The following is a 23,421-nucleotide window of genomic DNA, read 5'->3' as shown; positions in this document are numbered from 1 at the left end:
GGCCCTAGTTTACCCTCTTTCGTAAAAACTAGTGCCCACGCCAATTCCGGGAATTAGTTTCCAAGCGGACCCCAGGCTCCCATGAGCCGTGGCAAAATACCGGGACACCGTGAGGACGATGAGATAGGGAGGTTTGTCTAGATTCTTCAGGTCTATTCGGTTTGTTTTGAGTCACACGAATTGTAAAATGTTGTCAACTGTGTTAGCAGTAATGTACCTAATAACACATATGGACATTATTTGTAAACAGTACACATAGTGCATGGCTATAAAAGAGAGCTACCTTGACATTGAATACATGCAACCGTTAGCTTCGTAGAATTTTATTACCTCGCTTCATAGCTAATGCTTACACTTGGTACTTATTTACTAACATATCTGTTCCTACATCTGTAGGTGCAATCAAATTGTTTGAGTTGATGTTTAGGGTTCCGTACCTCAAAAAGAAAAAACGGAAACCTTATAGGATCACTCGTGCGTCTGTTCCCCCCCCCCCCCTTCATCTCCGAAACTACTGGGTCCAAACTTTTGAAAAAAATACACAAATTAGTTCTTTCCCTATAGATGACAGGAAAACCAATTAGAAATGTGCAGTCAATAGTGAGCCGGACTTAATCTACGGAACCCTTGGAACGCGAGTCCGAATCGCGCTTGGCCTTGGCTATAATATATGCTTAGGCTATTTATGATTATTTGTCCAGACAACTCATTAACAGAACTCAAAATAAACACACCATGTAATATTTTTAGGCTAAACACATCGTCACATACCCACGAAAGGCTAAGTATATTAAACAACTCTAAAGGTCTATCTATATTTAGAAGTCTATATTAGCTCATGTAGGCCAAGGGTTTCGATTTTAAGGTACGTTGTGTACATAGTCACAATAAAAACGGGTCACTTTATTTAAAAAAAATCATACCGAAACTCCCGTTATCATTGCTCAAGTTTTAAGTAATTCAAGACTGACATCACAGTGCCTTCACAAACGTGACTATTGTAACTTTATGGCTGGATTATTTAAAAAGTTGAAAAAGAAACAAGATGGCCGCCACAGTGTGTACAGCAGTGTTTATTCCATGGTGTCCTGCAGTGACCTGACGCCGGGCAGCCTGGAAGTGTGGGTGGACCTGCCAGACACCATCAAGTACGACCCGTCTCTGGCACCATTCAAACATCTGTATGAACAACACCATGGTGAGGCATATATTCCTACATACATATATACTGTAGCCTCACTAGCCTCTAGGTGTGGGTGGACCTGCCAGCCACCATCAAGTACGACCCGTCTCTGGCACCCTTCAAGCATCTGTATGAGCAACACCATGGTGAGGCATATATACATATATATATTGTAGCCTCTAGGTGTGGGTGGACCTGTCAGAGACCATCAAGTACGACTCGTCTCTGGCACGCTTCAAGCATGTGTATGAACTATTATGAACGACACCATGGTGAGGCATCTATACATCTAGTAGTGTTTATTCCATAGTCTGCAGTGACCTGACTCCTGACGTATTCTAATCAAAAGGTGATACTTTAGCTATGATGAACAAACACAAACGTTTGTTAAAATTATCAGCAATATACACAGTAAAAAAATCTTTGTAAACATATTTTTGGGCCATTCTGTATTTTGGAGAAAAGTCCTTAATTTCCCGCTAATCACTTGCATCTGTGGGGTTTCAGAAGCAATACAATTCGAAGCACTTAATGAATGTAACTTGTGAGTGTTATATCAAATTGATTGTAGGTCAGAACCTTGCAGTTTAATAGTACCTACGTTTATATAGTTTTTGTTTATATCATATGACTAAATATACTTTCAAGTAGCAGGAAATTTATATGATTTCCGTTTTACATTCGGTTGTTAAATTATCCGGTTTTAAATGTATAAGCGTGTGTCATTACGTTTCTCTAGAGCCATAATCTGCGACTAAAACATGTACCTACAACCAAAGACAATAACTGCAACATATATATAATGTGTCATTGAACAAATAAGTAAAGTGCTATTTTTGACACAGTTAAGTTACTACTAACTACCCTTTTATAAACCTTATTGCGAAGATATAAAGTCTACCAGTAATGAGTTATGTTTTGCTGTTTTTGTTTGTTCAAGTTTTTGTAAGACAACAAATGTCTCTGTAAATTGAATTTCTTCCTCATAATACAAAGTGTGACTTTATAATTCCAGGAAAACTGGAGTCAACGGAGAATCATGATGGCGATAAATCAATATTTAATAAAAATCTTACCCAAATCAGTAAAAGTAAAGAAAACGTAGCCAATAGCGATGTCCCAGCAAAAGAATGTGATAATAGGTAAGACATAGTAAAAAGTTACGTCAAAAATGTGATGTACATTTTGTCTCAAGTAACAAATTTATAAGCAATAAAATAAATAACTTTTTAATGTAAGAATGGATCATACTTTTTCGATTATTTTTCTGTTTCCGATACCCAAAGGTTGTCTGGAAGAGATCGCTCTTTAGCGATAAGATCGCTTGTTGTCTGTCTGTAGGTACATTTAATCAATTGTTCTTTTCTTTTGTATGTTTTTACTGAGGTGTGCCAATAAAGAGTATTTTATTTATCTATTTAGGTATATTATATTCAAGCGTAATATTTTAATGTTTTATTAAAATTTCAGATTAGTGGAGCCTGTACACACACAAGAGGGAGAAAAAGTCAGATCAGCGAGAAAAAAGCAGGTACCTACAGATTTTACTGTCACTCTTTAGTGCATGGAAATGGATACCTAGTATGTCACGCATAGTGACTAAATCTAGGCCAGACAGATAATCTAAATATATAAACATAAATATGAACACAAAATATTAATTTTTTACAAGCAGAAATGTCTGCGAACGATGCTGCAGTTAAAATAAATTAAAAAGTGGAAAAATTACTGTCTTGGGTGACACTGAACTCACGCCCTCTGGATCGTTACTCCAGCGCTCCCCCATCTGAGGCACCAAGACCAATGATTTATAACTCAAGATAGGTTATAGGCGTTCCAAAATTGAAGCGCTTAACTTGTGACAAATTGGACAAGTTTCCTTTAGACGCGGCTGGACAAGCGAGAAATGTGCACGTGCTAACGAGCTCCCGCACACCAAAAGAAAAAGAGACGACCTTATGTTTAACAACGAGTGTGACAAAGATGGATGTAATGAGAAAACTAATCAAAAATAACAGATTTCTTCGTAGGCACAGAAATAAATATGGAAGTATTTTTTGTGCTCCACAAGTATGAGTATAACCTATCTATGGTTATATAATATCATTGACCAAGACCTCAACCTTAGCCACTTCATCTTTCTATTTCTGGCTATGGATGAGGTCTTGATGGCAGAGCGCTGGAGTATCGATCCAGAGGCCGTGAGTTCAAGTATCACCCAAGACCGTATAATTATCCACTTTTATAAACATACTAGCGACCCGCCGCGGCTTCGCACGGGTTAACAAATTCTACATAAACCTTCCTCTTGAATCACTCTATCTATTAAAAACAACCGTATCATAATCCGTTTAAAGATCTAAGCATACATAGGGACAGACAGCGGGAAGCGACTTTGTTTTATACTATGTAGTGATAACGTACTTATGTTTGTAAATTGTCAAGGTGGACTGCACTCTGAAAGTCGTTAAGCTGTCAATCCTGGTGGCAGGGTGGGTGTTCCTGACTGCATCCCTGCTCCTCAACAGGGAAAGGACAGACGTGGTGCTGCACACAGCAGTAAAGGAAGGAGAAGTCAAAGGTGAATTAAATGAGTCAAACACGTTCGGACATGTTGCTTATTTGTCAGTTGGCAACTGCTAAATGAAGTAGTCGTCCCACGAAAGTTCATATTTTTGCAACGTCGTGCGTTGGCGTCGCTTGTATTTACCCCCACCAGGAAATTCACACAATGACCAATAGCTGTCATATTGAAGCATACGGTTTAAAACTCGCGAGTCCAGAGGCCTCAAAGGCGTGAGTCCTCCTGATTACTTAGCTTTATAACTTAAAACACAAATCCCGACTAATTGAAAACTTCTCCCTTTTTGATATCTGTTAACAACAAAAAAGTTTATCCATTTTAAGTTTCCCTTTTCAGTATACCCATTAAACTGCACACTAGGGCGAGTGACCCTAAAAGTGACCCTAACGGGCCCCTTTGACCAAACGGTGGGGAATGAAACTGACAATATTCTGCAAGTTTGGCTGGAGAGGACCTCCGGAGATAACACAGAGGTAAAATGTATAAAGAATACGTTTTATTTACACCATACCATCTCGTAAAGGCTTTCTTTATTCTTCAAAAACGAATGAAAAATTGCATTTTATCCACAAGAGTGGCAAAGTAAAGTTTTTTTTAACAAACAAAAATAATTTTATTTGCAAAAAAAGGGTAAATAAATACCTATTACATGTGTTAGAGAAAAATATTGTTTCACCTTTTCTAACTGTTTTAAACGGTATGTTAATGTTAGTTAGTAAAATGATGCTAATTTTTAAAATTTTGTTGTTTCGTCTTGTTGGCTAATCTTTTTCATGTGTTATTTATTCACCTCCCCGCAAAAATTAAGCAGACATTTTTGTACGCAAATACTTAAAAATAAGGCTACTCCAGGGGCCTTACTGATGTCCTTATTGCGATTCTGTTTAGACCTAAACGAATTGCTAAGGGACGGAGTTATGCGACTTATATAGCTCTGTCCCATAGCGATTCGTTTAGGTCCTAAACAGCATCGCAATAAGGACATCATGGTAAGGCCCCAGTTAAGATTGCAATACATTGTCAGGATCGTTCGAAACATTCCAGAGCTCCCCTCCCTGGTCGGTGCGGCTGAGGTCTGATGACCTCATAGACTTCGCCGAAAGCGCCACAGACACGAAGACGCTGGTGCTGGTGGGGCGTGCGAATGGCTCGGACACCAATGATCTGTTTTCCAGTAATGGTAAAAAAAACGACCCAATACACATTGACGTACTTATATCTCAGGACTGGCCTTACGGGCAATAAGAATGGGGCCAGTACAGCGGTGTGACACCGCTACAACGCGATTGGTTGATGAGTTCGCATCACGCGAGCGATTGGTCGCAACTAGTTGCGTTAGACAGCACGATTGGCTAGAATTCGTGAGTGACACCGCTGAACTAATACCATTTTTAGTGCCCGTATATACGTCAATGCACATACCTACATCATTTGTGATTTCGCATATTTAACCCTTTAACGGTCAAGGTTTAAAAAATAACACGATTTTAAGCGTCATCGCCTCTTTAAAGTCTTAAAAATTCTGTATAAGAAAAAATACACAAAAATATAATAAATGCAGAGAAAAATTCAAAATTTGTCAGTGAAATTGAATTTAGTGTCAGAAGTTGACTTTGTTTGGTTTGAAAATTGAACGGAACAAAACAAATCCAACTCTGTTCCAATGGGGTTGGCAACTGTCAAAGGTTTGCATAGATGGCGCCAATATAGCTTGCCCCTTTATCTATGAAATTTGGCTTAAAGGGCTGGCATCCAGGGCATTAAAAAAACAAAAATTTTACGCAATTCTAGGGATTGACAGGGCAAGCTATGATGGCGCCATCTGCTAAATACTTCGACCGGCCAACCCCATTGAAAATTATTTAAATTTCGTCGAACTTAATAAGTCCTATAGGTAGGACCTTGAACCTTAGGAGTATAGGGTGATTATTTTCGCTCCATGACATATAACTGTGCCTTAAAGAGTTAAAAAGGTAATATTGCTTATATTCCAGGCTCAGAGCTGTCTCTCCGAATGCAGTCATCCAGCAACACCACAGTCCCTCTCACCGTCAGCTACGTCATGAGCCCTTTGGAAGAAAGAGACGGCCTTATATACGCAACAGTTCTCCTGTGCACCCTGTATATCCTCGTCATATTTGAGGTAAATTGCCATCTGTGGTCTACCGTGACGCCTTACAATTTGTGGGTCCCAACGGGTGGCGGTTTTGGCCAGGTCATAAACCCAACGGGCGGCTGTTTTGACCCACATATCATAAAGGATGACTCACGTTAGACCGGGCCGTGTCCGGGCCGGAGCTTCCGGCGCTTACTTTTCTATGACAGATGACAGGTGATCACGTGATGCTTTCCATAGAAAATGAAGCGCCGGAAGCTCCGGCCCGGACACGACCCGGTCTAACGTGATCCTTTTGGCATACGGCAGACGTGTCCTGCCCAATCCCATTTGAGCTTGGAAGCAGACTCAGCTACGTCAGTTATTCGAGTTATATTTTTAATGCGATCGATTTTTAATATTTGTACTTACTTACTTACTGCAGTGGCGTAATGACCCGAAGTGGATCTTGGCCTCCGACACCAAAAACCGCCACGCTACTCTGTCCAAAGCCGTTTCTGTCCAGTCGACGGCGCCGAGTTCGCCAAGTACTATACTAATATAGGCCTCAAGATGTTTTAAGCAGCATCCTGGTGACGACACTTGCGTTCGTGTCTGTATAGTCCTATGCGAGAGAGGATCCCGCGTCCACACACGCGGCAGGTGTATGCTCCCCCAGGTTGGCGGGGGTTAAAGGCCTATACTATACTTAACTTTTGTACTTAACTCTTCTTCCTCCTCACGTTATCCCGGCATTTTGCCACGGCTCATGAGAGCCTGGGGTCCTCTTGACAACTAATCCCAAGAATTGACGTAGGCTCTAGTTTTTACGAAAGCGACTGCCATCTGACCTTCCAATCCAACCCAGAGGGAAAAAGCAACTGGGAAGATATCAAATGACATTTCGTACATAAGTTCCGAAAAACTCATTGGTGCGAACCGGGGTTTGAACCCGCGACCTCCGGATTGAAAGTCACATGCTCTTACCGCTAGGCCACCAGCGCTACTTTTGTACTTAACTATTGAAGTATAAATTGTAGGTGTATAATGCCAATTGATAGGAAATATAATCATCTTCCCATGCAGATTGTAAACCGCACAATCGCCGCGCTCCTCTCCTCGTCTCTCTCCGTGGGTGTCCTGGCCCTCACCGGTTCCCGACCCTCGCTGCCCGAGCTGGTCTCCTGGCTGGACGTGGAAACCTTACTGCTGTTGCTGAGCATGATGCTGCTGGTCGCCATATTGGCTGAGACCGGCTTGCTGGATTACTTGGCGTTGCTGGCTTTTGAGGTGAGAGACAAACATCAGCTCCCGACCCTCGCTGCTGGAGCTGCAGATGTCCTGGCTGGACGTGGAAACCTTACTTCTGTTGCTGAGCATGATGCTGCTGGTCGCCATATTGGCTGAGACCGGCTTGCTGGATTACTTGGCGTTGCTGGCTTTTGAGGTGAGACACACAGCGGCGCCTGACCCTTGCTGCCGGAGCTGGTCTCCTGGCTGGACGTGGAAACCTTACTGCTGTTGCTGAGCATGATGCTGCTGGTCGCCATATTGGCTGAGATCGGCTTGCTGGATTACTTGGCGTTGCTGGCTTTTGAGGTGAGAGACAAACATCAGCTCCCGACCCTCGTTGCTGGAGCTGCAGATGTCCTGGCTGGACGTGGAAACCTTACTTCTGTTGCTGAGCATGATGCTGCTGGTCGCCATATTGGCTGAGACCGGCTTGCTGGATTACTTGGCGTTGCTGGCTTTTGAGGTGAGACACACAGCGGCGCCTGACCCTTGCTGCCGGAGCTGGTCTCCTGGCTGGACGTGGAAACCTTACTGCTGTTGCTGAGCATGATGCTGCTGGTCGCCATATTGGCTGAGATCGGCTTGCTGGATTACTTGGCGTTGCTGGCTTTTGAGGTGAGAGACAAACATCAGCTCCCGACCCTCGTTGCTGGAGCTGCAGATGTCCTGGCTGGACGTGGAAACCTTACTTCTGTTGCTGAGCATGATGCTGCTGGTCGCCATATTGGCTGAGACCGGCTTGCTGGATTACTTGGCGTTGCTGGCTTTTGAGGTGAGAGACAAACATCAGCTCCCGACCCTCGCTGCTGGAGCTGCAGATGTCCTGGCTGGACGTGGAAACCTTACTTCTGTTGCTGAGCATGATGCTGCTGGTCGCCATATTGGCTGAGACCGGCTTGCTGGATTACTTGGCGTTGCTGGCTTTTGAGGTGAGACACACAGCGGCGCCTGACCCTTGCTGCCGGAGCTGGTCTCCTGGCTGGACGTGGAAACCTTACTGCTGTTGCTGAGCATGATGCTGCTGGTCGCCATATTGGCTGAGACTGGCTTGCTGGATTACTTGGCGTTGCTGGCTTTTGAGGTGAGACTCACAGCGGCGCCTGACCCTTGCTGCCGGAGCTAGTCTCCTGGCTGGACGTGGAGACCTTGCTTCTGTTGCTGAGCATGATGCTGCTGGTCGTCATATTGGCTGAGACCGGCTTGTTGGATTACTTGGCGTTGCTGACTTTTGAGGTAAAACATCGGCTCCCGACCCTCGCAGCTGAAGCTGGTCTCCTGGCTGGTCGTGGAGTTAGTTTAGCCGGGTAATATTTTCCACAAATTGACAACCATCCTATTGGAAGCACTGCACTCCCGCAGCTCGGCCTTAGGCCTCGCTTTGAATTACTTGAGGTAGTTGAGGTTGAAACGTTTGGGAGCTCGTGGTAAAGGCTCCGGGCCCTCGGTCCTCTGTCTGGGTCGGCCTTCGGCCTTCCTGTGCTTGCCCTTCGGGCTTGCGAACGCAAAACACAGTTTTTATATAGGGTTTTTGCTTTCTTCAATCCTATGGAGACCTTACTGCTGGTCGCCATATTGTCTGAGACCGGCTTGCTGGATTACTTAGCTTTGTTGGTGTTTGAGGTAAAACGAAAAAATATATCACAAGATTGAATCTAATAAATTTACCTAGTCAGTTTCCATATGTTTCAGGTGACAGGAGGTCGCACTTGGCCCCTGATCAACTGCCTGTGTCTCTTCACGGCCGTGTTCTCCACATTCCTGGACAACGTGACCACCGTACTGCTCATGACACCAGTCACCATCAGGTACAGTCATCAGTAAAGTAAGGAAGCTAGCCAGGAAGTTTCTGGGCACAGTTGAGAACTGCTAACCACCTAAGTGTAAGGCCTGAGTGGACGCTCGCTCGGCGACGCGTGCGGCGTGGCTGTGGGCTCACGCGTAATGTGAGCAGCGTGCACTAAGGCCGCTCCTATACGTGCGCATTTGTTTAACATGCACGCCGCACGCCCCGCCCCGCTGCAGGCACAACAATAGCGTCCACTCAGGCCTTACACTAAGTGGTGAAGTTGGAAATATCGCGTAAAGCTGGTGGAAGAAGATTTTCGAGCATTGTTCTGTCTACTAAAGTAAGGACTCTTTAAGAATTTGCTTGATAGAACAATGCTCGGAAATGTTCTTCTGCCATCGCTTTACGCTGAACATATCGCATACGCTAAGGTAACTGTCAATACAAGTAAAATATATATAGGGTGCTTCCTGTAACAGAAGCAATAAATTAAACTAAAGGCTCCTCAAACATTTGTTCAACAACTTTTAAAAATTATGAATCCTTTAGGCTTCCTCTTTTTCATACAAAAATAAATATTGCCTTCAATGTACACTGACATCATCACATCAGTGTGTTTGACGTTGCTTTTTGTCACGCTTTAAACATAACAAAATTTGTGATACATTGCGTCTTAGAACAAACTTTAAAGTGTAATAAAAATCAAGACATGAGTTATTTTCAAAAGTTGCTGAACAAATGTTGGTCAGCTTGAGGAGTACAGCCTATAACCTATATATATAATATTTAATTTATTGCTCCTGTTACAGGAAACACTGTACATTGACTTGTTTTAAAAACATTTTACCACATTTCACAGGCTCTGCGAAGTGATGCAGCTGAACCCAGTGCCAGTCCTGATGTCCATGGTGATCTTCAGCAATGTGGGGGGCGCCGCCACCCCCGTGGGGGACCCCCCTAACGTCATCATAGCCAGCCACCCCGCCGTGCTGAGGGAGGTATGGTCATCCAGATTTGCAGTCAGGGGGGAGAGGAATCATAAAGTCAAGGGGGCGGGGGGGCAGTTTAGAAAAAATATCTACTGTTGTCTATTTCAATATTCTACTGTTGTGCTATTTTTTTGATGACCCAGGGGGAATAGTCCATAGACTTCCACGGACTAAACCCCCTGGGGTGTTTCGCCGCGCGCTTTGTAGGCAGGGTTTCGGGAACTCAATTGTAGACCTCCGATATACCTCGTCGGCGTTGCTCTTGCGAGCTCATCATATAGGGCTGCTCTAGCAGCTTACTCCGCTGAAGGCACTTCGAAACACTTGAGGGCATTCCAACTCCAAACCTCTTCAGGCGAGTGATAAAACTCCCGACCCAGCACCCGCAGGACCCAGCCCAGGTCCCAGGGGGAGAGGCCATGAGTATTAAAAAGTGTTAATTTTGTTGTAGAACATAAACTTCATGACGTTCACGCTACACATGGGTGTGGGAATCCTGTTGGTGTGTGTGCAGACATATCTGCAACTACGATACATGTTTCGGGACCTGAACAAGTTGAGGCATGACGTGCCTAGGGAGATACAAGGTAAATGTTATTGAGTCATATAGAGAAGCATACCTACCAAACAATTAAATGTCACAATCGCAACCTGTATGTCCCGCAACCGAATCGCTAAACTTAAAAGTGGCAGTGGGCGGGACACATTGCACGTAGGACCGATGAGCGTTGGGGCGTAAAGGTTCTCGAGTGGCCACCACGTACCGGAAGACGCAGCGTGGGTAGACCCCCAAGGTGAACTGATGACCTGGTAAAAGTCGCGGGAGTCCGCTGGATGCAGGTGGCGCAAGACCGGTCATTGTGGCACTCTTTGGGGGAGGCTTTGTCCAGCAGTGGACGTGCTCTGGCTGATATGATGAACCGCATCTGTAGCCGAGCGGACCACGTGGTGTGGCGTGTACCACGCGACCAAAACGTAAGCGCCGTGACACATGGCGCAGAACGCAATGCGCAGACATAAAGCTTTTTCCTTCCGAATTTTACCGATTCCGCGTCTATATATCTGGGGAGACCCAAGTACCTACCTAAGTACAAGGTTTGTCACTGTCTACCATGCGACTCACAACAACCATTTGACCAATTACAGAAATGCGTCAAGAAATAGCGGTGTGGAAGCGAGCGGCCGGCTCCCTGTCTCTGTACTCCAGGGACGAAGATATCGTAAGGAAAGCTCTAGAAAAGAAGGTACTTATTGTAATATATATGTCGGCGGCCGATAGTACAATCAGGCAGATCATGAAATTCCTAGGCGTATCGTGAATCGTGAAAATCATTGTCTCATTCCCTGAATCATAGAGAAATAAGTAAGACAAGAGTGCTCACTCCATACATCAGTTCAGACTATTCATTTCAGTGTCTACATCTAGCATCGAGTAGCGGAACTATCAGTACTGCTACTTGACAATAGATGTAGCACCGACCGGAAAGTCTTATGCTGTTGAGATAAGTCTTTCCGGTCGGTGCTACATCTATTGTCAAGTAGCAGTACTGATAGTTCCGCTACTCGATGCTAGATGCTAATAGTCTTTTTGGTACTAAAACTGATGTATGGAGTGAGCACTCTATGTATTTTTTTCTCTATGCCTGAATGGACGGAGCCTATTTCTGGACAGTTTGCCCTTCGGGTATCTGAAGCAACCTAAACGAACCTATCCTACCTATAGGTATTGGTTTAATGTGACCGCTGTAATAGTAGAAACATAAACGGCGTTTGACGGTTCAAGTACCGTCGAAGATTTTAATTTCCTACCCCTTTTGAACTTTGTCACAGTGACAATATAGTATGAGGTCTCTAGCGACTTTCATATTGATTGTCACTGTGACAAGGTACGAAATGGGACGGAAATTAAATCCTTTGATTGTACAGTCGACATCAGATATATCGGAGCGGCCATGGTGCTCACACATATCTGAATACTCCTCTATTGTCAAAGCGTTAGAGTGCGTGTTCAGATATTAATGAGCACCTCGGCCGCTCCGATCTATTTGATGGCGACTTGGCGACTTTACCACAAAACTCACTGTGACAAAACTGTGACATCTGGTGTCAAGTAACAGTACTGATAATGTCCGCTACTTGACGCTAGATGTCGACTATACGAAATAACTCGCGTTTTGGTAAGAAAACTGATGTATGGAGTTACCAATCTTTTTTTACTTATTTCTCTATAGTTTTACCTAATTCGGCCGTTCAGTTGCCAAACTCTCCACGATTTTGTTTAGACTTTACGCCTCTTCCACAAGTGTAGTATTCTTCCTTTTAAACAGGTAGAAAGGCTGAACGCGGCATTACTGAAGAAAGAGGCGGGCGGCGGCGTCAACAAAACTGACCCCAAATTCTGCTCCACCCTGGCACAGATGAAACAGAAGGTAGAATAGAATAGAATATCTTTATTGCTCACATGTTGGTGTACAGGTCTTACTCTATAGGTACAATAGTTAGAACATGTTACCCTACAAGGGTATTGCAATTACATATATGTAAATACAGGGTGCTTCCTGTAACAGGAGCAATAAATTAAACTAAAGGGTGTACTCCTCAAACTGACCAACATTTGTTCAGCAACTTTTAAAAATTATGAATCCTTTAGGCTTCCTCTTTTTCATACAAAATAAATATTGCCTTCAATGTACGCTGACATCAGTGTGTTTGACGTTGCTTGTCACGCTTTAAACATAACAAATTTTGCAATACATTGCGTCTTAGAATAAACTTAAAAGTGTAATCAAAATAAAAACATGAGTTATTTTCAAAAGTTGCTGAACAAATGTTGGTCAGTTTGAGGAGTACAGCCTATTACAGTTTAATTTATTGCTCCTGTTACAGGAAGCACCCTGTATAGAACATACACATAAGATTTTGTAAATGTAAGTTAAAGATTAATTAATGATAACAAATTAAGTTTACAGAATGTTTTAATATTCCTATGTACTCGTACAAGTGTTTTTACCTTAATATACGGAGTTAAAGTCTGTTTTTTTATTCCGTAGACTGAAATGACAGTTAATAGTATGAACATGAAATGTCATTTCATACTATTAACTGTCATTTCAGTCTACCGAATAAAAAAATAGACTTTACGTATGTCTTTGTCCAAAGAGAATAGATAGTATAGAGGGGTCCTGCCTGTCATAGTAAATTTTGTAGTCACAGTAAATTTACTGCCATCTATCGACACACGATTACAACTCAAAATGAAAATCACAACTTTGTAAGGCCTGAGTGGCCGCTCTTGTTGTGCGTGCAGCGGGGCGGGGCGTGCGGCGTGCATATTAAACAAATGCGCACGTATAGGAGCGGCCTTAGTGCACGCTGCTCACATCACGCGTGAGCCCACAGACACGCTGCACGCGTCGCCGAGCGAGCGTCCACTCAGGCCTTACACTTATGACTCCCTGTATAACAAAGACACCCTGTTTGAATATTGAATAATATCTACTTATAATGAATGTTTCAGTACCGCATCAGGGATAAGCCCCTCCTCGTCAAGTCGTGTGTCTGCGTGTCTTTCGTCGTGATTGTCTTCTTCCTTCACGCCTTCCCTTTCCTACGTAAGTAATAAGACGAATAAGCATGAAGAGTTTCGTACATTGACACATTTACTATCTCTATCGCACACGCTTAATTGTATTTCTGTACCTTTCGCACAGTGGCATTATTATTTATTATTGGGGTGTTTTGGGCCTTTGAATGCCACGTCGACCATATAGTGATCTATTGTGACGGTCCTTTAAAGTTCCAATCCAGGAAATTCCAGATTCTTTGGGCCGTAATGCTTTGTACCTCGTAGGGTTGCAATACTTATGTGTCGCCCTAGGTAGGTAAGTACTTATTCTTTTTGACATTAGTGGTCCACAGGAACAGATAATATGCGTAGCAGTCTCCTCTGACTCCTGGCAGAACCTGCATGTCGCATCTTGTCATGTCTTTCCGATTTGAAAGATATGTTTGTTCAACTTACAGTGTCCAGTGTGTCACAGTGCCATTGGCCGCCCGGCATCATCAATGGGAAATGTCAGTCATTTATGAAGTCCTAGATATGCAGCGATGCAGTCGACTGTAACGCTGGTGCAGACTAAATCTGAATGTAACCCCCGTGTTCCAGAGCGGCTGTCCCTGGGCTGGACGGCGCTGCTGGGGGCTCTCCTGCTGCTACTGCTGGCCGACATACAGGACCTGGAGCCCATCCTGGCCAGGGTGGAGTGGTCTACTCTGCTGTTCTTCGCCGCGCTGTTTGTGCTGATGGAGGTACGCCTGCAACCGTGTTCCAGAACTGTCCCTAGGCTGGACGACGATGCTCGGCGCGCTGATTACTGCTCCTGCAGGATCTGGAGCCGATCCTGGCCAGGGTAGAGTGGTCTACTCTGCTGTTGTTCGCCGCGCTGTTTGTGCTGATGGAGGTACGCCTGCAAACGTGTTCCAGAACTGTCCCTAGGGACTACGATGCTCGGCGCGCTGATTACTGCTCCTGCAGGATCTGGAGCCAGCCAGGATTGGCTCCAGATCCTGCAGGAGCAGGATAGAGTGGTCTACTCTGCTGTTCTTCGCCGCGCTGTTTGTACTGATGGAGGTACAAAGAATTATAGTTTTCTTCGGCTTGAAAGGGTGGTATTCCACCTGTCCAATTTCTTGGTCCAATGTGTATTTGCGTCTCACATTTTGCCTAATAAGAGAGTGAGACGCAATGCACATTGGACGAAGATATTGGACAGGTGGAACAATACCATCCAAAGTCACATGGCTTTATAAAATTGCATATACTCAAGAAATATCGGCCGGTACCGCCGTGATCGTGTCGCCCGTAGCGCATCCGCGGAAGACGCTAGTTCGATGCCAGCCCTGGACACTTCCTCGATTTACTCGTATTATTGATCAAAAGTATATTTTATCCCTGTTTTTTATCTTATTGTCTCATTCGAAAATCAGCGCTAAAAGTCGCCAGCATTTTATGCTGAGATGACGAGACAGTTTCGTGGCACTTTCAACTTCGTATATTTTTCTCTTCTGTGTTTCTGCTTAGGAATAAATTATTTCCATTCTATTATTTATTTATTTAAACTTTATTTTACATAAAAAAGAGTACAACAGGCGGACTACATAACACACAGACACATAGACAGATACACACACAAACACAGGGGGTATATTATTTTCCATAATGGCGTTATAATTTCAGGCCCTGTCTAAACTGGGACTTATCGACTGGATCGGCAAGCTGACAGGATCTCTCATCTTACAAGTGGGCGAGGAGTCACGTCTGACGGTGGCCATCATGCTGATATTGTGGGTGAGTCTCCTGAATAAAAACATACAGTCACCATCAGATATATCGGAGCGCCCAAGTGGCTCAAAAAATCTATATGACCCAGTAGCCTTAGCAGTAATGCCGTACCAGTAATGCAGCTGCAGTAACCATCCAAATGGTAATTACGCTTTAAAATCCATTTAGTTTTGATGTCCTCGGGGTAGATGCATAACGCTCTAACTCATGTATACAATAATAGGTACCTAGATCTTGGCCCAATTTCATCAGTCCTGTGATCATTTCCTGTCATGAGACTGATGTGATGTGATTCACTGACAGGTAGTGATCTTTACCTATTCGACAACACACGATTGTTCAGATTCAACGGGAGTTCAACACGATACGTCAAACGTCGCTTGTCGAATAAGGCACCAGTAAAATTGTGAATTTGTGTTAATACCGTCGTCATTTTTTAATCGCTTATAAAGAAGTCGACTCTTTCCTTTCCATGATTATTCTCACAGAACATATTAAAGAGGTTAGAACGGCTATCGCGCGCAGTTAGTATCGGAACCGGTGTCGCCGCTCGTTCCTCTCCACATTTCTCGCGCAACGGTAGTAAAAACTTGTGTGCCTGGTGAATGGATACGCCACCTTTAGACAGATTTGATGTCTGGCTTCTTAATCTGAACGTTATTGTGGCGCAAAAGGCATGTTAACGTTTTTCGGTCAGCGCGGGCGAGTACTAGCATGCGAGCGTTTGCTCATAACCGGCGGCGACACGTACCCTGCTCGCATCGCCATTCTACTTGTTCTGTGATTATTCTCTTATCGTTGTCTAATTCTGCAGGTGTCGGGTCTAGCATCAGCCTTTGTGGACAACATTCCCCTGACGACTATGATGGTGCGGGTAATAGCGGGTTTAGCGGACCCGGCGGGCTTGGCCCTGCCTCTTGCCCCACTAGCCTGGGCCCTGAGCTTCGGAGCTTGTCTTGGAGGTGAGTGTGGGGTGGTGGCAGGTTTAGCAGACCCCGCGAGCCTGGCCCCATGCCAATCGCTAACGCTGAGCCTGGCCCCGTAGCCAACATGCCAATCGCTAACGCTCCGTAGCGAACGAAACGCAACTGTCACTGTCACACTAATACCTATGAGTGATAGATGTAGAGCTTTTTTCATTGATGACTGATGTAGAGTCCTTCAGTGACGAGGGCATGGCATGAGTGGTGGGGATAACTGACAGAACGGGATAGTCTTATGTATCTTTCACTAGCAGTAGCAGAGAAAGCGCTATTATTGTTTGTCTTTGTCAGAGTCTCATATTTTTTTATTCCCCACCGTAGTTTATGGTGGGATACAAACAATGCGTAAACGTCAAATTGGTGTGAAACATATGAACAGTGCAAAGATTATCAGGAAAAATATTTAAAATCAGTGTTTCGTGTGCATGTAGTACTACTTAACAATTCAACAAATATGGTGAATTGCTCAGTTTTGCGCTGTACAAGTGACTGCCGGCAAAAACAGGACAACGTAACATTTCACAGGTAAATACAGTATTTTATACTTCGGTCACATTATCATGCTTAGTAACAGCATCCTACAATCTATATAAATTAAAATCTGAGTAGAAAAAGCATTTACAGTAAATAATAACTCGGGTAAAAAATTAACCTATAAATATTTCCTGATAAATTAACCGACCAAATTACGTACGCATATTGACAGTAAGCCGTCACCCTTTTAATAACGTGTATTCAATTTAGTCGCATAGCTATTATTCGAGGGATACCAGCCCGCGATGCATATCATTACCCCAAAATTCGGGTATTTTGTATTTTAATAACATTTTTATAAATAATTTTGCTGTAGAACTGGACATATACGAACAATAAAATTGAACTGTGTTTAAATTAGAATGTAAATTATATTTATTTAAGCACGGATTATTTCTAACGTTATAGAGGGTTTTGCCACGACTCAGAGAATCTAATTCTATGATATGCTGCAGGCACTAATTCTTAATTTTGCAATAAGAGTGACAGATTACAAAATGAATATTTCGTTTATTACCTCCAGATTTCCACAAGATGCAGGCACGCGTGCTAAATGGATTTTAGCAACCGGAAGGAGAAACTGGGCACCGACGCAAAACTGCCGGATATGCTCAAAGCATATTACGAAAACCTACCTTTTCTATTTCTTCCTGTGGCACACAGTATGCTAAAAATTCTTTCTTTAGGCGTAGGTACTTGTAATATGTATAATGAATCGCTTAATGATATAGACATTTTTGTTCATAGTTTGTCCGTTTCCAAGAACAAAGTTCGGCATATTTTGTTTACTAGTAATTGAAAAATTGTTTCAAGTAAATATTTTGCACTGTTTTCTTACTTTATTTGCGTGTTGTACTCACAACTATACCTACGGGTAATTTATAATTAAGTAACCTATTTACTTTTCATTGTAATAGTCAACTTAGTAACGTATGAAACTTTAGGTCTATTTTTAGTCATTTTTGTAAGACTTATTTGTAAAAGGCTGTTTGTTTTCTAAATAAATAAAAAAAAAAATTGGCCCATTGATATTTTATTTATCGCTGCGTCTTACGTAGGCGAACAAATCGCGAACGTGATTAAAATTACCCCAATATTTGATAATATTGGGGTAATTTTTACCTATATGGTATCCCCGGGTTTGTGACGTCATCTATGTCTATCCCTTACGGGGGCACGCGGTAGGCCACATCTATAGAAATACTACCATCTATGTTCAGTGATGGAGCATCACTAATACAGATCTGTCACTTTGACATCTAGATATAGACAGCCAGAGAAAATGGAAACAGCGTAAGATTGTTAGTTAAATCGGAATAAATGTAGAAATCAATAAATAAAGACAATTACGGTTTTGAACAACAAGTGTTTTTAATTGAGAATCTGTACAATAGAGACACAAAGCGATTCGATGGCGATAAAATAATTAATATTTAATTGAGATTTTGTATGATAAATGGGCCATTTTATTTAAAGTTGTCCCCTACACTTTTTTTTAATTTGAGAATTTATATGTTATTTCTACTCAGAATCACGAGCTCTTTCTATCCTAATAGGAGAAAAAAAGTGTCCCAAGGTTTTTTTCCCATTCCGTTACCATTTTTTCATAGACTTTGTATGGCGGTTTCGGAATGGAAAGATCGAAAAATGTATGGAAATCTTGGGACACTTTTTTTCTCCTATTAGGATCAAAAGAGCTCATGATGCTAAGTAGAAATAAACATAAAAAAACCCAATTTTGAAAAAAAAAGTGTAGGGGACAACTATAAATAAAATTATCCAAATATTTAATAACGTTCATTTGAATTTGGTTCGTAACATTTACAGTTTGTATTTTCCTCGTGTTGATGTGGTTAAAAAAAATCCAAACAATTGTTCGTATATAAAAAATATTTGGCACATTATAAACTTTTTTTTCAGGCAACGGCACTTTAATCGGCGCGAGCGCGAACGTGGTATGCGCGGGAGTGGCCGAGCAGCACGGCTACCGCTTCACCTTCCTGCAATACCTGCGCATCGGCTTTCCTGTCATGATGGGTAACCTACTCGTCGCCACTGGTTACCTTCTACTCTGCGACGCTGTTGGATGGCACTGATATACCTAGACGCGGTATGCGCGGGAGTGGCCGAGCCGGCTACCGTGTCACCTTCCTGCAGTACCTGCGCATCGGCTTTCCTGTCATGATGGGTAACCTACTCGTCGCCACTGGTTACCTTCTACTCTGCGACGCTGTCGGGTGGCACTGATATACCTAGACGCGGTATGCGCGGGAGTGGCCGAGCCGGCTACCGTGTCACCTTCCTGCAGTACCTGCGCGTGGGTTTCCCTGTCATGATGGGTAACCTGCTCGTCGCCACTGGTTACCTTCTACTCTGCGACGCTGTTGGTTGGCACTGATATACCTAGACGTGGTATGCGCGGGAGTGGCCGAGCAGCACGGCTACCGCTTCACCTTCCTGCAATACCTGCGCATCGGCTTTCCTGTCATGATGGGTAACCTACTCGTCGCCACTGGTTACCTTCTACTCTGCGACGCTGTTGGTTGGCACTGATATACCTAGACGTGGTATGCGCGGGTCGCCGAGCAACACGGCTACCGTTTCGGTTTACTAATGAATGGGCCAAAAACGTTTCCCAAAGTATCACATCCCAAACTATGTTTCCCAAATTATCATTTCCCAAAAAAATGTTTGGCAAAACAACTTATCGCAATTTTTCAGTTAGCAAAAGTCTTTTTTGGCAAAGTATTGTTTAGCAAATAATTACTTGGTCAAGTTTCATTTTACCAAGTATTATTTAGTCAAATGTATCATTAAGCATAACTTACATGTCCCAAAATATTACATGGGATACAATTTACATACCAATAGAGGGCCTGTAGTATTTTTTGGTTGTACGTTGTTTCATATACTACATTTTCGTAGAATTGCGCTTCATAGAAAATGTTTCTCATATTATCATTTCATAGAATGATCAACTTCCAGTGCACATACATTGTAGAAGATCTATTTGTATATTTTTTATAGTTCAGAAAATTAATGTTTCGAAATTCATTTTATGAAATTTCAGGTCATATATTATTCTAATTCTTTTCTAGCAACAGTTTGTTTCTGCGGGGCTCGCAGTTCTAACCTAACCTAACCTACTTTTCTGGCAACAGTTTATTTCCGCAGGGGTCGCAATTCTAACCTAACCTAACCCACTTTTCTAGCAACAGTTTGTTTCTGCGGGGGTCGCAGTTCTAACCTAACCTTACCTACTTCTCTGGCAACAGTTTGTTTCCGCAGGGGTCGCAGTTCTAACCTTTTTTTTTTTGGTTACCCAGGGGGAATCCGTTATAGATCCCACCGGCCTGGGAGAAGCAAGGTGGGTATGTCCGACTCCCACGGACTAAACCCCCTGGGGTGTTCCGCCGCGCGCTTTGTTGACGGGGTTTCGGGAACGCTACTGTAGACCTCCGATACCCCGCCGGCGTTGCCCTTGCGGGCTCGTCTTTTGGGGCTGCTTTAGCAGCCTGCTCCGCTGAAGGCACCTCGGAACACTTGAGGGCCTTCCAGCTTGGAACCTCTTCAGGCGAGTGATGGAACTCCCGGCCCATCACCCGCAGGTTCCGGTTAAGGCGGCATCATTCGGGCTGCGTAGGCCCTTCGCCGCCGTCCTGGCCTTCTACGGCGCTGAGGGAGTGAGTTCGCATCGTCCTCGCGCATTCTCTCTGCAGCCTCCTTTTGTGTCAGGACGGTGACGCTAAAGGTGGCCACTGCCGCCCATACCTCTTCACTGCTGAGCATGCGGCGTATTAGCGCCGGCAGTGAGAGGTCTCCTCCCACAGCTGCGGACAGGGCAGCGCGAGGCTCCGCCCACGCAGGGCACTCTTCGCGCGTGTGTTGGGCCGTCTCCACGGCTCCTCCGTTGCAGTGGTGACACGCCGTCCTCGGCTCTCTTCCCAACCTCTCACACAGGTACCAGCCGAAGCAGCCGTGCCCCGTAAGGAGCTGCGTGAGATGGAAGGAGGGTGCGCCATGCTTGCGTTCGACCCATTCTTTTAGCACAGGCCGCACAGCGGCCACTAGGTCCCGGCTAGCTCCCGGGATTTCTAGACGCTCTGACCACTGCTGGTAGAGGACGTCTCGGGCCTCTTCATCGCAGTTCTAACCTAACTTAACCTACTTTTCTAGCAACAGTTTGTTTCTGTGGGGGTCGCAGTTCTAACCTAACCTAACCTACTTTTCTGGCAACAGTTTGTTTCCGCAGGGGTCGCCGTTCTAACCTAACCTAATCTACTTTTCTGGCAGCAATTTGTTTCCGCAGGGGTCGCAATTCTAACCTAACCTACTTTTCTAGCAACAGTTTGTTTTTGCGGGGGTCGCAGTTCTAACCTAACCTAACCTACTTTTCTGGCAACAGTTTGTTTCCGCAGGGGTCGCAGTTCTAACCTAACCTACTTTTCTAGCAACAATTTGTTTCTGCGGGGGTCGCAGTTCTAATATTACAATTCTTTGCATTGAGTTTCTTTTCAATAAATTTAAATGAAGTGAATAAGTTCTGAAATAATAATATTTGAAAAGAAAATATTCGAACTAAATGTTATATTAAACAGTTCCTGTGAAATAACAATCTATGAAATCTGTGTCTACGAAACAAGAATACACGAAACATAATTCTACCGTTTGATAAGTTTCTAAATTTAAAAAGTTTGATAGTAATATTCATTCAACTGAATTTCTGTGAAATATGTTTCAACCAAGTAAATAGTCTATGAAACAATAATATTGAAACTGAAAGTATATGAACCAAATAATATAAGAAATAATTTCTGAGAAACGATATTCTATGAAATTTCTGTCTGTGAAATAGGGTGACACCGTATTTTTTATTTTTGCTTTCATTTGAAATACTTTATCATTTTGGTTATGTTTTACCTACGCAAACGGATGTAATTTGTTGAACCATGAACATATCTGTAATATATAATATTTTAGAATTATATAAGGACCTAAAATAAAAATTAAGTAATTAAGATTCGGTAATCAATGGGATTGGCCGGTCAAAGTATTTAGCAGATGGCGCCAGCATAGATTGCTCTGTCAATCCCCAGAATTGTGTCAAATTCTTGTTTTTTATATAGAATTTTATGCCCTAGATGCCAGCCCTTTAAGCCAAATCTCATAGAACTCAACTAGAGAAGGGGCAAGCCCCGGCAAGCTATGATGGTGCCATCTATGCAAACCATTGACAGTTGCCAATCCCATTCAGTGTAGTGTAACTGGTAAAGCGGTATCCAGACGGGATGATCAAATCGATCGATTTGATCAGAAATGAAATTGACTTGATTTTGACATAAAACATATATTTTTTAGGGTTCCGTAGCCAAATGGCAAAAATCGGAACCCTTATAGATTCGTCATGTCTGTCTGTCTGTCTGTCTGTCTGTCCGTCTGTCCGTCTGTCCGTCTGTCCGTCTGTCTGTCCGTCCGTATGTCACAGCCACTTTTCTCCGAAACTATAAGAACTATACTGTTGAAACTTGGTAAGTAGATGTATTCTGTGAACCGCATTAAGATTTTCACACAAAAATAGAAAAAAAAACAATAAATTTTTGGGGTTCCCCATACTTCGAACTGAAACTCAAAAAATTTTTTTTCTTCAAACCCATACGTGTGGGGTATCTATGGATAGGTCTTCAAAAATGATATTGAGGTTTCTAATATCATTTTTTTCTAAACTGAATAGTTTGCGCGAGAGACACTTCCAAAGTGGTAAAATGTGTGTCCCCCCCCCCCCCTGTAACTTCTAAAATAAGAGAATGATAAAACTAAAAAAAATATATGATGTACATTACCATGTAAACTTCCACCGAAAATTGGTTTGAACGAGATCTAGTAAGTAGTTTTTTTTTTATACGTCATAAATCGCCTAAATACGGAACCCTTCATGGGCGAGTCCGACTCGCACTTGGCCGCTTTTTTTGGTACTGCATTGTATAACTTAATTTATGAAGATTACCCCCAATCTGCATTACACAGAACTGTGATTTTTTGTATTATTTCCAGTCAGAATCACGAGCTCTTTCGACCCTAATACGAGTAAAAAGTGGCCCCAAAATTTCATACAAATGCACCAAAAACTTGTGGACATTTTTTCTCAGTAAGAATGGGGAAAGCTACTGATCCTGAGTAGAAATATTATATTAATTCAAAATTCTAACAGAACGAATTTAGGTTCAAATTTAAATAGAGATGCCTATTTGCCAAATTTGCGAAGTGACAATTTGAGCAAACATCTTTTTGGGATATAATATTAGCCAATAAAAAACGTTTGCTAAATAAGTTTTTGTCCTAATAACATTTGACAAAGTAAAATCATGCCAAATGATAATTTGACCAAATAAGTTATATGCGAAGTGTAACTTTGCTAAAGGTTCCTTTGGGAAATGAAACTATTGCGATAAGTTTGTTGGGAAGTGAAATTTGGCGAAATGTATTTGGGCCAAACGGAAGTACACCCTACCGTTTCACCTTCCTGCAATACCTGCGCATCGGCTTTCCTGTCATGATGGGTAACCTACTCGTCGCTACTGGTTACCTTCTACTCTGCGACGCTGTCGGGTGGCACTGATATACTAAATAGATATC

The 23,421-nt window shown here is 43.0% G+C and overlaps 2 protein-coding genes across 2 annotated transcripts; one reads left to right on the top strand and one right to left on the bottom strand.

The window, feature by feature from the left end:
- Positions 1-987: 987 nt before the first annotated feature.
- On the top strand, positions 988-19,364 carry LOC134660515 (P protein-like). Its single transcript, XM_063516288.1, has 18 exons — positions 988-1,198; positions 2,199-2,325; positions 2,654-2,714; positions 3,629-3,764; positions 4,104-4,240; positions 4,812-4,947; positions 5,762-5,910; positions 6,949-7,152; positions 8,845-8,960; positions 9,801-9,939; positions 10,382-10,517; positions 11,077-11,174; positions 12,258-12,359; positions 13,448-13,541; positions 14,096-14,238; positions 15,167-15,277; positions 16,086-16,233; positions 18,709-19,364. The coding sequence occupies exons 1-18, from the start codon at positions 1,009-1,011 to the stop codon at positions 18,882-18,884; spliced, it is 2,403 nt and encodes an 800-aa protein (XP_063372358.1). The 5' UTR covers positions 988-1,008; the 3' UTR covers positions 18,885-19,364.
- A 1,039-nt stretch (positions 19,365-20,403) lies between these two features.
- LOC134660398 (uncharacterized) lies at positions 20,404-21,445 on the bottom strand. Its single transcript, XM_063516135.1, has 2 exons — positions 21,437-21,445; positions 20,404-20,937 (listed from the first exon to the last, which is right to left on the bottom strand). Exons 1-2 carry the CDS (start codon positions 21,443-21,445, stop codon positions 20,404-20,406), a joined length of 543 nt encoding a protein of 180 aa, XP_063372205.1.
- Positions 21,446-23,421: the final 1,976 nt, after the last annotated feature.

Source organism: Cydia amplana, chromosome 27 (genome assembly GCF_948474715.1).
Source record: "Cydia amplana chromosome 27, ilCydAmpl1.1, whole genome shotgun sequence".
NCBI classification, from domain to species: Eukaryota; Metazoa; Arthropoda; class Insecta; order Lepidoptera; family Tortricidae; genus Cydia; species Cydia amplana.
This window is presented reverse-complemented; position numbering and strand designations above follow the sequence as displayed.

Coding starts and splice junctions, on each gene's coding strand:
- LOC134660515 (XM_063516288.1), top strand. CDS start 1,009: ATGGCTGGATTATTTAAAAAGTTGAAAAAGAAACAAGATGGCCGCCAC. Junction 4,948..5,761: donor TGATCTGTTTTCCAGTAATG/GTAAAAAAAACG, acceptor CTTATATTCCAG/GCTCAGAGCTGTCTCTCCGA. Junction 15,278..16,085: donor CCATCATGCTGATATTGTGG/GTGAGTCTCCTG, acceptor CTAATTCTGCAG/GTGTCGGGTCTAGCATCAGC.